At 41.6% G+C, this 17,272-nt stretch overlaps 1 protein-coding gene and 1 long non-coding RNA gene across 4 annotated transcripts in view; one reads left to right on the forward strand and one right to left on the reverse strand.

Moving 5' to 3' along the window:
- LOC144594211 (uncharacterized) overlaps positions 1-17,272 on the forward strand; it is a 74,743-nt gene that overhangs the window by 38,108 nt on the left and 19,363 nt on the right. The window lies entirely within an intron of this gene.
- tbc1d19 (TBC1 domain family, member 19) overlaps positions 1-17,272 on the reverse strand; it is an 85,922-nt gene that overhangs the window by 7,174 nt on the left and 61,476 nt on the right. For all 3 annotated transcript variants that reach the window (XM_078400398.1, XM_078400406.1, XM_078400416.1), the window contains exons 13-17: positions 16,843-16,905; positions 10,388-10,472; positions 9,104-9,148; positions 8,728-8,760; positions 2,037-2,146 (exon numbers count right to left, since the gene is read on the reverse strand). In XM_078400398.1, coding sequence (XP_078256524.1) covers positions 2,037-2,146; positions 8,728-8,760; positions 9,104-9,148; positions 10,388-10,472; positions 16,843-16,905 — 336 coding nt within the window. The remainder of the gene's footprint in view (positions 1-2,036; positions 2,147-8,727; positions 8,761-9,103; positions 9,149-10,387; positions 10,473-16,842; positions 16,906-17,272) is intronic.

A 17,272-nucleotide genomic window follows, 5' to 3' on the forward strand; every position in this document is an offset into this window, starting at 1 on the left:
TACAGTTGGCCGTGAAACCCTGTCAAAACTGACTAGTTCTGAACAGTCAAATATAATCTGTGTCAGTGTCTAGGGAGACCAATGAAATTAACGCAAATTGAGCAATGTTTACAGTTGTTTATGGTAAGATTAATGTTTAATCCTACAAATATTAAATTTGCCACAATTTATGACTCATCTAATTTCATGTTGATTGGTAGTCTGATCATTTTATAGTAGTCACTGAGAGTGGCAATAGAGAAGAGTTAGATGTTACTCAGATATGCAAACTGACTCCGTGCTCAAAAATACTTTTGCCAAATTTGAAGCCCCAGCTATGATCCTATGAAATCTAGGGAAAAAAATCACAATTGGACATACTGTCTGTGTTTTCATGAATCCGAATGGAGTAAAGCAAAATATGGCAACAAACTTCCATTGTACCAAATCTAATGATAAAATGTTAAATTTAGACAATGAAAGTTTATGAATGAAATGGTATGTGACCAGATTTGACTGGCAATGATCATGGTCGCAAAAGGGGTAGGTCACGTTCGACCAGTTTCATAGAGTCATACCCTTCGGCCCAACTATTGCCCATTCCAACTAACATGCCCCATCTGCACGAGTCCCCTTGCCTGCATTTGGACCACATCAAACCTATCCTATCCATGTACATGTCTAAATTTTTAAAAACATTGTAATGGTAGCTGCCTCAACTACCTCCTCCGGCTAATAAAGTATGATTATGATTATGATACCTACCACCCTTTGTGTGAATTGTTGCCCCTCAGGTTCCTATTAAATGTTTCGTTTCTCACCTTAATCTATGCCCTCTGGTTTTTAATTCCCCAACTCAAGGTAAAATACACCATGCATTTACCCTCTATTCCTCTCATGGTCTTATCCACCTCTATAAGATCACTCCTCATGCTCCTGTGCTCCAACGAATGAAGTCCTAGCCTGCTCAACCTCTCCCTATAGCTCAGGCCCGCAAGTCCTCGCAACATCCTCGTAAACCTTCTCCGCACCCTTTCCAGCTTACCAACGTCTTCCCTAGAAAGGGTGACCAAAACTGAACACAATACTCTAAATGTGGTCTCACCAATGTTTTGTACAACTGTACCACCCAACTTCTATACTCAATACTCCGACTGATGACGGCCAATGTGTCAAAAGCCTTCTTGGCCACCCGATCTACCTGTGACACCACTTTCAAGGGATAACGTCCCACACTCCTCGTTCCCTCTGGTCTACAACACTACCCAGAACCCTGCCATTCACTGTGTAGGTCCTGCCCTGGTTAGACTTCATAAAATGCAACATCTCGCACTTCTCGGTATTAAACTCCGTCAACCATTCCTCAACCCACCTGCCCTACTATTCAAGATCCTGTTTTTAATTCTGACAACCACTTGAGAGCTTACTTTTCATGTAAAATAGAGAGGCTACGTGGACTTTAGGGATATTTAGCATCAACTTATATACTATGCATTTGAGATGAAGAAAAATAATGCAACTGAAAGACAGATTGGCTCTTCAGACTGGTACTGCCCATTTCTTTTCACTTAAAGTTGATCAGCAAGTTTCAAAATGGTACTGAGAAACAAGCATAAATTGGATGTTTCGCATTCACGCATCAATGTCATCGTTAAGAGTCAAGAGTGTTTTATTGTCATATGTCCCAGATCAGATAGAACAATGAAATTCTTACGTGCAGCAGCACAACAGAATATGTAAACATAGTACACTGTAAACAATATAATAAATGAGAAAAAGTTTATAGTGTGTATATATGCATATACACACACACATAAACACACATTGTTAGGTCAATTTCCTGCAGTTTTGACACTTCAATCACTCTATTTCACTTTACTTAATAATTGGATAAAGATGTTTACTATTAATATACGTAGGCACTACGATCATTAAAAAATATATATTTTAAAAGATAAATATGTTTTCATATAATTTATCTTGACTAATTGAAACCAAATTCCCAGAAAGGATAAGAGTATACCCTCCTTTAATTTTCATGCATTGACTGAACTTACCGAGGAATGGGATGAGATGTTATGAAGCCTGAAGAAAAATCTCACATACATCTCACGGAAAACTTGGTACAGTTTGGATGGTTCATGGTAGAGAAAACAGAGTGGAGCAACTGCATGTAATACAAAGTCAAAATAATTAAAAACTCCAATACAAACTAAAATGCCATGTTGCAGAGTAGATATAAATCAAAGTTTTTAGTACTCATGCCTCTCAACAATCTTTAACTGTGTCCCTAATTATGGTAATGGGAGAGACAAAAATAGTAATAACAAGTAAAGAAAGTGGGCTAGATGCAAATTGCAAAGAGATTATGCCGATTACCAAATTATGTTGTGGTTCAATCTCTGCATCAGTTGCATAACTGATCAAAATTGTATAAATTTAAGCCACCATTTTTAAAGGCATTTATTTTTTGACATATTAGAACAATTTTACTATTGCCATGTTGGTTGGAGGGGGAATGGTGTCTGCTGTTGCCGATTGTCCATTATAACCAAATAAGTGATTACCAAGTATTAGAGTATCATTGCACAAGAAGTAAAAACAAAGAACTGCAGATGCTGGTTAATACACAAAAGGACACAAAATGCTGGAGTAACTTAACAGGTCAGGTAGCACCTCTGGACAATATGGATAGTGATGTTTCAGATCCAGACCCTTCTTCAGACTTCTGGTCTAGAACTGAGCCTGGAATCCAGGTGAGTTGAAGGCCCCAGACGCTGGCATTCGGGGAAGAGGCGAGGATTGGCGGGGTCATTAGTCGCGGCCGATGGACTGCAGAAAAGGGTTGGCGGTAACGGCAGCAAACGCAGCCTGGGAGCAGCTGAGGAAGCTGTGTGGACCGGCAGTCACAGCAGTAGGTTCGGTCTGGAAGAAGCCAGGGAAGCTGGGCAGACGTCGTCAGCAGCAAGGCCTCGCAGTGAAGGCTGGTAAGTGTGACCTGGAAGGAGCCAAGGAGCCAGTGTAGCTCGGCAGCAGCATCGATGGTTTCCTTCCTCAGACAATCTGGACAGGCGATGAACGTTGTGTTGCACCTTCTGGCGCCGCCGCGGGTCTCAGCCTCGTGGTAGTCAGGTGCGTAGTGCGATCCAGCGGTAGATCTTGACCCGAAACATCATCTAACTGTGCGTTCCAGAGATGCTGCCTAACCTGCTGAATTACACCAGCACTTGGTGCCCTTCAGCACTGCACAAGTGTGGATCAAAGCAATTGCTTATCAATTTCATTGCCCTCAATGTAACGAGCGAGCAGCCTGTGTTCTTAAAAAGACAGTGGTGACTGATTACTGTGGGATTCTTCTATCCCCTACAACGGAAATCTGTTATAAAGAGGTAGACTGTACCATCGCCTTCAGTGGTTCAACAGGAAAGGGATTAGGTTGAATTAGTGTCAAATTAGGTAAAACATTTTAAATATATTAAATTTTGAAAGAATAAGGATAAGTAGGAAGCAATAAGTAGAATTTTACAAGTCTCCAAGACCAAATAAGTGACCCCATAGTTTCATCATTCCAATTTCCAGTAAATTCAGGATTATAAAATACATCTTTACCAAGGTTCAAACAATTTGACCCAATAAGCATTCTTGTGATTATCACAAACAGGTAACTCACAGCAAAACCATATTTTTTACATTTGCAAGGCTGAAGGGAGAGCAGAGCAAATCATCCAGTAATTTGCTGAGAGTAGTTGTTCCTTTCTGCATATATAAGAGGCACTATGAACTTGCCCAAGTAGTTGTTATTTTGTGTATGCATAATAACAGGCTCCGTGAACTTGCCATTATTTTGCTCGTAATTTCTTGATGATTACGATGGCACCACTATTGATATTTTCAGGTCAATTTCTCTACTGTTGTGCAGATTTATGTAGAAAATGCACGCTTATTTCCACAAACACTACCATCTTTACATCATTAATATCTTTCGCATCAACAAAATCGATCACGCTCTTGTAACCTTATTTCCCATTGAATGGCTGTCATTTCCAGTTCTTTAAATCAGATTCAATCTTTAAATTTATATTCAGCAGCTTAACCAATAATAATTAGATATGGTTTTTAACATACTGAGTGAGCCAATCTCCAATGCAACAATAATACATCAATTGTGGTCCATCGCCTTTTTAAAACAATTTTTAAAAAATATATCCTTGATCTTTTTTACTATTATCTTGTTTCTCTCCCATTTTCCATGTTAAAGCCGTCAGTTCTGTGCCTCTATTTTTTCCAGCAGTTTGAATTTCTCAAGTTCTCAGATTTCCACACCCCAAACATTTTCTGACATTTTCTGACACAGGGACCATGTTATATTTTCTATCCTCATTCTCCTTGCCCTTTTGTGCCTCCAATATAATTGACAACACCCTCCACCAATGCCTTCCCTTTGTTCTTGGCCAGGATGGGACTGACTCTTGATTTTTACTCTTAACTATTTGTTTGCAATCATTGGCAATAGGGAATGACTTTTCATTCAGAATCTTCAAAGATCTATTGTCAGCATCTCTCTTAATCCTTTGAGTATTTTTCCTTGGGTCATCAATTGTGTTTTTCCAATAAGAAAAGTCTTTACTTCCCTGTCATTTCTTCATTCCTTGTCATTTGTGTCCTCCCAAAATATTACCCTGAGATATTACCCCGAGATATTAAGCATACCCAATTTATCTTGAACCAAGCTGTCAAAGACCACAACTGTTATAGTTAGACCCCGCCACAGATGTATTACCTCTCCCCAGTAACTGTTTCAAGCTCGACCAAAGTATTCATAATCTTGCAGTCTTCTTCAGCCAAGTGGCCATCTCCATTTTAATGACCATCTAATTTCAATGCTAACCTTGATACCTTTAGTCAATTAGCTACTAAAATCTATGGGAATTCCTTTTTCACTGTCTTCAATCTCCATAACCTCAACTGAGATCCTGCCATCACGTCTTGCTTCTCAATCACCTCCGGCCTTGCATTAACTACTTGTGTTCCCAGCGTCCAAAATATTCATCAGCTCCCATCATACATCTCACCCTCAAAGCTCACAAGTTCTGATTCTAATCTTTTATCCCCACAGCCCTCCCCTATCTTTGCAAATCAGTCACTAGTCTCTCATACTGTGAAATTTCCTCTCCAAATCTATCTTTCTGAATCAATATTATCCTTTCTATATCTTCCTCTTCCCAGCTAATTATGTTTAACGAAATTCTCCCAATTCACAGCCTTCCAACTTTTTCTACACTTATTGTTGAAGAACCAAATCAAGAAACAAATCAGTGGGACTGCAACAAATTTGCAGCCTGAAAATGTAAAATGATTATTTTTATAAGAGCAGAGGATTAGGCACTTGTTCCAATGGGACTAAAGGACAGGTCTAATTGTCAACAGACTCATTTAGTTTTATCTTTACATCATATCAACTTCCAGAACTTGATCAGAGATGCTGCCTTTTTGGTCTTTTATTGCCCTACCTTGAATTATAAAACCTCAGGCGTTGATAACACAACAACCTACTCAGCCTATTCTGGCTCATTTTCAGACCAACCTGGGTTACATGGAACTAGGCCTCTCTGCCACTCTGTGTAACAGTTCTCCTTTCAATCCCACTCATGCCCCCACCCTCTCATCATTCCTAGCATATTGATAGATTTTGAGTTGCTTCGTGCATTCATGCGAAACTCAAAAATGTCATTACTTTTGTTGCCAATTTACACTCTCCTCTCCCTTCCTCGTGATCTATATCTCATTGTTCATTTCCCTTTCTTGATCTCTATTTCAGCAGATAGGTTAGCTATATGTACACATTACAATGCCAAATACATCCACAGCTCTATTGACCACACTATAGTTTAACTATAGTTTATAGTTTATAGGAAGGCATCCAATGACACCCTTCCATTTTCCCAGTTTCTCCATCACCACCTGTTCTGATGACAAGAATATCCACACCAGGGCTTGCAAGTTGTCTTCCATATTTTTCAACCATGGCACTACCACTACTATAGTATTCTCAACAGTTTATATTTCACACACTTCTGCCCTCACCATCTCTTTTTCTAGCTGCAACAAGAATAGAATTCTCCTTGATCTCACCTTCCACCCCCAAAGCCTCCGCATTCTTTAATTATCCTCTCATTTTCACCACCTTCAATAAGATTCAACAATCTGATATATTTTGCAGTCCCTCACAGCATTCCATAGGCCCTTTGTAGCTCCCTAGTTTGTTATTCCATTTCACCAACTGCACCCCTTTTCACAGCATTTTCCCATGTAACCATAGGAGCCCCTAGCAGGATTGACGGTGGAACAGCAACGGCAGGAATTTCTGAGCATAATCTGGAAGACGCAGGATCATTTCATTCCAAAAAGGAAGAAAGATTCTAAGGGGAGTAGGAGGCAACCGTGGCTGACAAGGGAAGTTAGGGATGGAATAAAACTAAAAGAAAAGATGTATAACACAGCAAAGAGTAGCCAGAAGCCAGAGGATTGGGAAACTTTCATAGAACAACAGAAGGCAACAAAACGGGCAATATGGGCCGAAAAGATGAAGTACGAGGGGAAGCTGGCCAAGAATATAAACAAGGACAGTAAAAGCTTCTTTAGATATGTTAAGAGAAAAAGAGTAGCAAAGTCAAATGTGGGTCCCTTGAAGGCAGACACGGGTGAAATTATTATGGGTAACAAGGAAATGGCAGAAGAGTTGAACAGGTACTTCGGAACTGTCTTCACTAAGGAAGACACAAACAACCTCCCAGAAGTACTGGAGGACAGAGGACTTAGGGGGGTAGAGGAACTGAAATAAATTTTCATTAGGTGAGAAATAGTATTGGGTAGACTAATGGGACTGAAGGATGATAAATCCCCTGGGCCTGATGGTCTGCATCCCGGGGTCCTCAGGGAGGTGGCTCTAGAAATAGTGGACGCATTGGTGATCATTTTCCAATGTTCAATAGATTCAGGAGCAGTTCCTGTGGATTGGAGGATAGCTAATGTTATCCCACTTTTCAAGAAAGGAGCGAGAGAGAAAATGGGGAATTACAGACCAGTTAGCCTGACTTCGGTGGTGGAAAAGATGCAGGAGTCAATTATTAAAGAGGTAATAACAGTGCATTTGGATAGCAGTAAAAGGATAAGTCCAAGTCAGCATGCATTTATGAAAGGGAAATCATGTCTGACTAATCTTCTGGAATTTTTTGAGGACGTGACAAGTAAAATGGATGAAGGGGAGCCAGTGGATGTAGTGTATCTAGACTTCCAGAAAGCCTTTGATAAGGTCCCGCACGGGAGATTGGTGACCAAAACTAGACCACATAGTATTGGGGGTAGGGTGTTGACATGGATAGAAAATTGGTTGGCAGACAGGAAGCAAAGAGTAGGAGTAAACGGGTCCTTTTCAGAATGGCAGGCAGTGGCGAGTGGAGTGCCGCAAGGCTCAGTGTTGAGGCTGCAACTGTTTACCATATATATTAATGATTTGGAAGAGGGAATTAGAAGGAACACTAGCAAGTTTGTAGATGTCACAAAGCTGGGTGGCAGTGTAAACTGTGAAGAGGATATTAGGAGGTTGCAGGGTGACCTGGACAGGTTGAGTGAGTGGGCAGATGCGTGGCAGATGCAGTATAATATAGATAAATGTGAGGTTATCCACTTTGGCGGCAGAAACAAGGAGGCAGATTATTATCTCAATGGAGTAAGGTTAGGTAAGGGGGAGGTGCAGCGAGACCTAGGTGTCTTTGTACACCAGTCACTGAAAGTTGGCGTGCAGGTACAGCAGGCAGTGAAGAAAGCTAATGGAATGTTGGCCTTCCTAACAAGAGGATTTCAGTATAGGAGTAAAGAGGTTCTTCTGCAGTTGTATAGGGCCCTGGTGAGACCACATCTGGAGTATTGTGTACAGTTTTGGTCTCCTAATTTGAGAAATGACATCCTTGTAATTGAGGCAGTGTAACGTAGGTTCATGAGATTGATCCCTGGGATGGCTGGACTGCCATATGAGGAAAGGTTGAAAAGACGAGGCTTGTATTCACTGGAGTTTAGAAGGATGAGAGGGGGTCTTATAGAAACATATAAAATTATAAAAGAACTGGACAAGCTAGATGCAGGGAAAATTTTCCCAATGTTGGGCGAGTCCAGAACCAGGGACCACAGTCTTAGAATAAAGGGGGGCCATTTAAAACTGAGGTGAGAAAAAACTTTTTCACCCAGAGAGTTGTGAATTTGTGGAATTCTCTGCCACAGAGGGCAGTGGAAGCCAAATTACTGGATGGATTTAAGAGAGAGTTAGATAGAGCTCTAGGGGCTAGTGGAATCAAGGGATATGGGGAGAAGGCAGGCACGGGGTATTGATTGGGGACAATCAGCCATGATCACAATGAATGGCGGTGCTGGCTCGAAGGGCCAAATGGCCTCCTCCTTCACCTATTTTCTATGGTTCTATGAGATGCATAAGCTGCCATTTCACAACCTTTAAATATGGAGAGATAATCTTGTCACTCTCCTCATGGCATAGATTGTGAAATAGGTGATTCCTTAACAAAATTACAAAATGCTGACAAAAATGAAATAAAAAAGGCAAAATCCAAACATAACATATTTTGGAAAAAGACTGAGTCATGGATATTGCACACCGTAAATAATCAGTGTGCCAAAAGCCTATCACATACTACATTTACTTTTTATCCAATGTTTAAGTGGAATAACATAACTCACCATACATTGCAAATCCATGGAATGGAACTACTCCTGTGTGGCATAAGAATATTCAGATTATTATTACAAATTATGATTTTTTATTTTATGATTGTCTCTTTAATGGTCAAATTATTTATTAAGCAGAATGGGTATATTGGCAATAATTTGCAATTTTTAAGTTAGATATCCAAGAAATTATATAATTAACATTATGAAACGTGATCAAAATATACCCAAAACCTAAAGCAAGAGGCCAATACTCATCGATGTAAATGATGAATTTCTCAACACTAATACCCACAAAAAAGTGAGACATCAAGGAAAGACTCCCAAAACCAGCTATTGTAATCAATAGCACGTCTGCAAATCAAGGAAGTTCTTTCATCATACTAACCATTTGGCGGGTACACAACAGCATAATCTTCTAATGCAACTTTTCCTATCAAAACAAAAGTTACAAATGCTAGGTGTGAATAGAAAATACAATTAATTTGCAAAAAAAACACAGCTTTAGTTAGACACAAATTACTTAATCTTAATGACCAAGTCAATGTTAAAGTAACTCAGCAGGTCAGGCAGCATCTCAGGAGAAGGAATGGGTAACGTTTCGGGTCGAGACCCTTCTTCAGACTGATGTCAGGGGGGGCGGGACAAAGGAAGGATATAGGTGGAGACAGGAAGTTAGAGGGAGAACTGGGAAGGGGGGGGAAGGAAGAGAGGGACAGAGGAAATATCTAAAGTTGGAGAAATCAATGTTCATACCGCTGGGCTGCAAGCTGCCCAAGCGAAATATGAGGTGCTGTTCCTCCAATTTCCGGTGGGCCTCACTATGGCACTGGAGGAGGAGGCCCATGACAGAAAGGTCAGACTGGGAGTGGGAGGGGGAGTTGAAGTGCTCAGCCACCGGGAGATCAAGTTGGATAAGGCGGACTGAGCGAAGGTGTTGAGCGAAACGATCGCCGAGCCTGCGTTTGGTTTCGCCGATGTAAAGAGGTTGACATCAAGAGCAGCGGATACAATAGATGAGGTTGGAGGAGGTGCAGGTGAACCTCTGTCTCACCTGGAAGGACTGTTTGGGTCCTTGGATGGAGTTGAGGGGGGAGGTAAAAGGACAGGTGTTGCATCTCCTGCAGTTGCTGGGGAAAGTGCCTGGGGATGGGATAGTTTGGGTAGGAAGGGACGAGTGGACCTGGGAGTTACGGAGGGAACGGTCTCTGCAGAACGCAGAAAGGGGAGGGGAAAATCATCCTCCAACATTTCCGTCACCTACAACGGGGCCACATCTTCCCATCCCCTCCCCTTTTTGCGTTCCGCAGAGACCGTTCCCTCCGTAACTCCCTGGTCCATTCGTTCCTTCCTACCCAAACCACATTTTGTGAATAAATACCTTCGATTTGTACCAGCATCTGCAGTTATTTTCTTACACAAGTCAATGTTAAATCTACCTTTGTCCAAGCCTGTGGCTGAACTTTATTACAATTGAGTTTTAAATTAGTCTCATTTTATTGTTACAATACTTTAGTGCACAGCTAACAATTAAAGTTTGGAAAGTGAAACTTCCTTGTGACGCAATTTTCTTTACTTCCATCATTTCCTCCATGAGATAAAATAACACTGATGAGTGATGTAAGTCCAGCTAAGATTTTCAGTGGAGAACACGATGACTAGATTTTCTTACCTTTGATATATGACTTGGGAGGTGAAGCACTGCTATAGTTGAAATGATCAAGAACGAGTGCATCTCGAGAAAAGCATAGCAGCACCTAGGAATCAACAAGGAAGATCACATGCCTTCAATGTTATTAAAGACTTCATGAATTTGAGGTAAACAAAAACAAACTGCTGGAGGAAATCAGTGGGTCAAGTAACATTTGTGGAAGCAAAGTGATGATCAATTTTTTGGATCGAGATACTGCACCTAGACAGAGTGTTGATTGAAGAAAGCCAATATGAAGAGGTGAGAGGGAGAGGTGAGATTGGGGCTGGTAAGTGATAGGTGGCAACAGGTGAGGAGGGGAGTAGCGAGCAGATAGAGTAGGTGAGGGAGGGGGAGAAGGGAGTTTAAAGACAAAAGCAACAGAGTCGCATAGATTCATTTTGGGGAGCCACACAAACACATTACTAACATAATTCTCCCTTAAACGGTATTCTTCATTTACATCATTTTCTCAATTTGGAGCCAAGGACATAAATTTAAGGTCAAGACAAGGAATTTCTGTCCCTATTTTTTTCAAAGGGACATCTTTCATTTCTGGATTCTTTTATATTTCCAAGCTCAATTTACCAAAAATGGCTTCTTGATATTCCACCCCACAAAAATCCATGGCAAAGCTGCATTACCACTACTCTCGAAAAACTCCAGCTATGCATCCTGTACCTGCACTTTCAAAAGGAGGTTCCCTCCTTACAGAACTTGTTCTGAGAACACATTTCAAAAGTTGATGGCCTCGAAATTCTATTATTAAGGAGCAATATTTATTGTGCTTCACACAATTGAATTATCAAAGACCCAATTGCATATATATTTAATTGCATATATATTTAATGTACTGTAATGCACATTTCTGGAAAGGTTACTTTTTTGTATATCTTTCTATATCTCTCTCTTCATCATCGTTTATATTTCTCGTTTCCCTTTTCTATAACTTTGAGTATGAAACATAGAATTGCAGAAAATAGGTGCAGGAGTAGGCCATTCGGCCCTTCGAGCCAGCATGGCCATTCAATATCATCCAAAATCATTATCCTGTTCTGGCTTTTCCCCCCATATCCCTTGATTCCGTTAGCCCGAAGAGCTAAATCTAACTCTCTCTTGAAAACATCCAGTGAATTGGCCTCCACTGCCTTCCGTGGCAGAGAATTCCAGATTCACAATCATCTGTATGAAAAGGTTTGTCCTCATCTCAGTCTTAAATGGCCTACCCCTTATTCTTAAACTGTGACCCCTGGTTCTGGACTCCCCCAACATGGGGAACATTTTTCCTGCATCTACCCTGTCCAGTCCTCTTAAGAATTTTATATGTTTCCCTAAGATCCCCTCTCATCCTTTTAAATTCCAGTGAATACAAGCCCAGTCGACCCATTCTTACATCATGCGTCAGTCCCGCCCCATCCCCCGAATTAATCTGGTGAACCTACACTGCACTCCCTCAATAGCAATAATGTCCTTCCTCAATTTAGGAGACCTAAATTGCACACAATATTCCAGGTATGGTCTCACCAGGGCCTTGTTCAACTGCAGTAGGACCTCCTTGCTCCTAAACTCAAATCCTCTTGCAATAAAGGCCAACATGCCATTGGCTTTCTTCACTGCCTGCTGTATCCGCATGCTTACTTTCAGTGACTGATGTTGAAGCACACCCAGGCCTCGTTGCACCTCCCCTTCTAATCCGACACCATTCAGATAACCTGCCTTCCTGTTCTTGCCACCAAAATGGATAATCTCACATTTATCCACATTATACTGCATCTACCATGCTTCTGCCCACTTACCCAACCTATGTAAGTCACCCTGCAGCCCCATAGCATCCTCTTCGCAGCTCACACTGCCACCCAGCTTTGTGTCATCCGCAAACTTAGAGATGTGACATTTAATTCCCTCATCTAAATCGTTGATAAATTTTGTAAACAACTGGGGTCCCAGCACCGAGCATTGCGGCACCCCACTAGTCACTGCCTGCCATTTTGAAAATGACTCGTTAATTCCTACTCTTACCTTCCTGTCTGCCAACCAGTTCTCTATCCATGTCAATACCTTACCCCAATACCATGTGCTCTAATTTTGCACGTTAATCTCGCGTGGGACCTTGTCAAACGCTTTTTGAAAGTCCAGATACACCACATCCACTGGCTCTCCCTTATCCATTCTACCTGTCATATCCACAAAAAAATCCAAAAGATTAGTCAAGCATGATTTCCTCTTCATAAATCCATGCTGTCTTTGACCATTCCAGTCACTGCTTTCCAAATGCGCTGCTATAACATCTTTAATAATCGATTCCAGCATCTTCCCCAATACCAATGCAAGGCTAACTGGTCTATAATTCCCCGTTTTCTCAGAACCAAAGTACTGTTCTGCCATTTCCCCGTTTCCATTTCCCTGTTTCCCATTATAAATTCACCCGTCTCTGACTGTTAGGTTTCACTAATCTTTTCCATTTTACAGACATAGAAACGTTTACAGTCAGTTTTTATATTCCCCGCAAACTTTCTTTCATGCTCTTCATTCCCCCTCTTAATTAACCCCTTTGTCCTCCTCTGTTGAGTTCTAAATTTCTCTCAGTCCTCTGGTTTGCCGCTTCTTCTGGCCAATTTATATGCCTCTTCCTTGGCTTTAACACTATCCTTGACTTTCCTTGTCAGCCTCGGTTGAGCCGCCTTCCCAGTTTTATTTTTTCGCCAGACAGGGATGAACAATTTCTGAAGTTTATCCATGTGGTCTTTAAATCTTCGCCATTGCATCTCCACTGTCAACCCTTTAAGTATAATTTGCTGGTCTATCCCAGCCTATTCCCATCTCATACCTTCAAAGTCTCCTTTATTCAAGTTCAGGACACTTGTCTCTGAATTAACCGTGGCACTCTCCATCCTAATGCAGAATTCTACTATATTATGGTCACTGTTGCCCAAGGGGCCTTGCACAACAAGATCGCTAACTAATCCTCATTACACTATACCCAGACTAGGATGGCCTGTCCTCCAGTCAGTTCCTCACATATTGGTTTAAAAACCCATCCGTATACATTCCAGGAAATCCTCCTCCTCAGCACTGTTAACAATTTGGTTGGCCCAATCTATATGTAGATTAAAGTCACCCATGATAACTGCTGTACCTTTAATACAAGCATCCCTAATTTCCTGCTTGAATAATGAATCAATTTTGTTAGCCACGTATGTATACATACAAGGAATTTGCCTTGGGGGGTTTGCTCGCAAGTAACAACACGATATACAGTAGACAATTTAAAAATAAAACCTTATAATTTAAACATGTGAAGAATGAAATAAAATACCAGAGCAAAAGGAGGCTACAGACTTTTGGCTGTTGAGTAGAGCTACTGCTCATGGGAAAAAGCTGTTTTTATGTCTGGCTGTGGCGGTTTTGACAGTTGGGAGTCGCCTTCCAGAGCTATCCCCAACCTCCCTACTGCTGTTTGATGGTCTGTATACCGCTCCAACAAGCGTTTGTTGCCCTTGGCTATTTCGCAGTTCCACCAGAAATTGGAGGAACAGCACCTCATGTTTCGCTTGGGCAGCTTGCAGCCCAGTGGTATGAACATTGACTTCTCTAACTTTAGATAGTTCCTCTGTCCCTCTCTTCCCCCACCCCCCTCCCTCCCCTTCCCAGTTCTTCCTCTAACTTCCTGTCTCCACCTATATCCTTCCTTTGTCCCGCCCCCCTGACATCGGTCTGAAGAAGGTTCTCGACCCGAAACGTCACCCATTCCTTCTCTCCTGAGATGCTGCCTGACCTGCTGAGTTACTCCAGCATTTTGTGAATAAGAACCCATACCAAGTACTTCACTTCACACGTACTCAAAGACTGACTCCAGTTTGCAAAGACTGGATCCGTCCCCACCCACTCCTCCCCAAGCAGCAATTCACACCTACTAAGAGACTGGCTGGAGTTTGCAAAGACTGGCCCTTTCCACCCCCACCCCTCTGCAATCACCAATTTGCACATCCTCACAGAATGACTCCACTTTAATAATAGAAATTGCGGAGGTGGAGAGGCTATTCAGAAAACAGAAAAGCCGGAAATCTCCAGGACCGGACAATGTTTCCCCCTCCACCCTCAAGCTCTGTGCCGAACAACTGGCACCGATCTACACAGACATTTTCAACCAGTCCCTGCAAACCTGCACTGTCCCTGCCTGCTTCAAGGTCTCCACTATTGTCCCTGTACCCAAAAAGACAAGGATCACTGGTCTTAATGACTACAGGCCTGTCGCACTTACCTTTGTAGTCATGAAGACCTTTGAAAGACTTGTGCTGGCCCAGCTGAAATACATCACAAACCCCCTGCTGGACCCCTTGCAGTTTGCATACAGGGCCAATAGATCGGTGGACTACGCAGTCAATCTAGGCCTGCACTTCATCCTCCAGCACCTAGACCACAAGGGGACCTATGCCAGGATTCTGTTTGTGGACTTTAGCTCTGCTTTTAACACCATTGTGCTAGAGCTACTACACTACAAACTCTCCCAGCTGACTGTGCCTGAACCCCTCTGTCAGTGAATCATCAACTTCCTGACGGACAGGAAGCAGCATGTGAGGCTGGGAAAGCACATCTCGGACCCGCAGACTCCCAGCATAGGAGCACCGCAAGTCTGCGTACTCTCCCCTCTCCTTTACTCTCTCTACACCAACGACTGCACCTCCACAGACTGCTCTGTCAATCTCCTCAAGTTTGTGGATGACACAAGCCTGATTGGACTGATCCAGGATGGGGAGGAATCTGCCTACAGAGGGGAAGTGACACAGCTGGCTTCCTGGTGCCATCGCAACAACCTGGAGCTCAATGCTCTCAAGACAGTGGAACTAATTGTAGACTTTCAAAGAGATCCCTCTCCCCTCCCCCCACTTACCATCAACAACACCATAGTCACATCTGTAGAGTCATTTAAGTTCCTTGGAACCATCATCTCCAGAGACCTTAAATGGGGGGTCACCATTGACTCCACAGTCAAAAAGGCCCAACAGAAGATGTACTTCCTGCGGCAACTGAAGAAACACAATCTGCCACAGGCAATGATGGTCCAATTCTATACTGCTATCATTGAGTCCGTCCTCACCTTCTCCATCATGGTCTGGTTTGGCTCAGCCACCATGCACGACATCCGGAGGCTGCAACGGATCGTTCGCAGAGCTGAGAAAGTTGTTGGCTTCAACCTTCCCCCATTGACGAACTGTACACTGCAAGGGCCAGGAAGCGAGCGGACAAGATCATCTCTGACCCCTCTCACCCTGGCCACAAACTCTTCGAAGCACTTCCCTGTGGAAGGCGACTCCGGACTGTCAAAGCAGCCACAGCCAGACATAAAAACAGCTTTTCTTCCACGAGTGATTGTTCTACTCAATAACCAAAGTCTGTATCTCTTTTTTGCACCTTTAACACCTAAATTCAGGGCCTCAGATAATGTTCAATGTACTGCACACTCATAACTCATTTGCTAACAAGCTTTGTCAGGACTTGCACCAACATTCATATGCATCACATCTTCACACATTCAGCAATGCCAGCCTCATTCTCGTATCTCCTCACCTGTACAAGAGGCAGCTGGAAAAGTGTTTTATTACCTGTAAAGAACTTTGGAGTGATACAGAATAATGTTAGGTGCAATGTAACTGTAAGTCTCCCTCTCTCCTCCCCCTTTTGGAAAACATTAATAAATTGGATTTTTTGAATTGGCAACCAATAATCATGGGTCAAATTTATATTCTCTCGATCTCTTTTTATCATGGCATCAACATTTTCCTGACTATTACTTAGTGCATATATAAAGAAGTAAATTTAAAATGAATTCATTAAATTGGAATATTATTTCTGCAAGATTCCCCATAGCATCTTCCCTAGTTGTAAAATGGTACACAAAAACATTACTTCATTATTAAAACTCGAGGATATTCATAGGCAGTGTACTGACGAGGCTATATATGGTTTCGCACGACTGACTAAATACAAGTTTCTAGGCAATCTACCTAAAGTAATACTAAATATTTAGACAATGCTAATGTTCTGGCCCACACTGTATAAACAATACATTTTGTTGTTTTTCATTGGATTAGAGATTTGGTGCAGAGTTTTCTCCCAAGCTAAAGATCTGCTCGATCAAAACAGTATTAACAGCTGGCTGACCAGTCTGACCAGAGTCTGAACTGCAGTTACAGTAGTCAGTAAAAGCTTTACTCTACCACATTAATTATTAAAAACATAAAAATTAACTTTAAAGAGAAAAGGCAGCAAATATTTCTGAAAACAGTCTTAGCATTTAATAATGCAATAAAAATTAAAATCTCTCAATGTTTCCTCATCAAAATTGCTTCTAATAAAGTTGAAATAATGAAATTAAGCATTCTGCTTTAACATGCATCAGCTACTCTACACAATATATCAGAAACATTTCAACTAACCTGATATAAATAATCTTCAAATACAAAATAGTAATCATCATTGCTGGCTGTTAGCTTCACATCCTGGCACAAAAGAAATGAAGTTTATCAGAAGGTAATAACATTAATTACGTTTCCATTTATAATTGCTCCTTACAGAGAATGGTGGTGGAAGTGAAAGTAGCTGAATAAATATCATAATTTAAGATATGTTTCTGCAGAGAAAGACAATATTATCCTCAAACACTGTCAAATTGGGTTTTGAAGTGATGAAATATTAAAAACCCATTTCCCCATCATAATATTTTGCTTTGACTTCAACTACAGTGGTAGACACAACTGTTGCTGCTGAATATTTAATTTGTCATCCATTATGTCTTTCTCATACAGATTGATGCAGCAAAGTTAAAATTATAGCCTTTTCATGGTAGAGGTGGAGTGAGTGATGGAA

The sequence above is a fragment of the Rhinoraja longicauda genome, chromosome 1, assembly GCF_053455715.1.
Source record: "Rhinoraja longicauda isolate Sanriku21f chromosome 1, sRhiLon1.1, whole genome shotgun sequence".
NCBI lineage: Eukaryota > Metazoa > Chordata > Chondrichthyes > Rajiformes > Arhynchobatidae > Rhinoraja > Rhinoraja longicauda.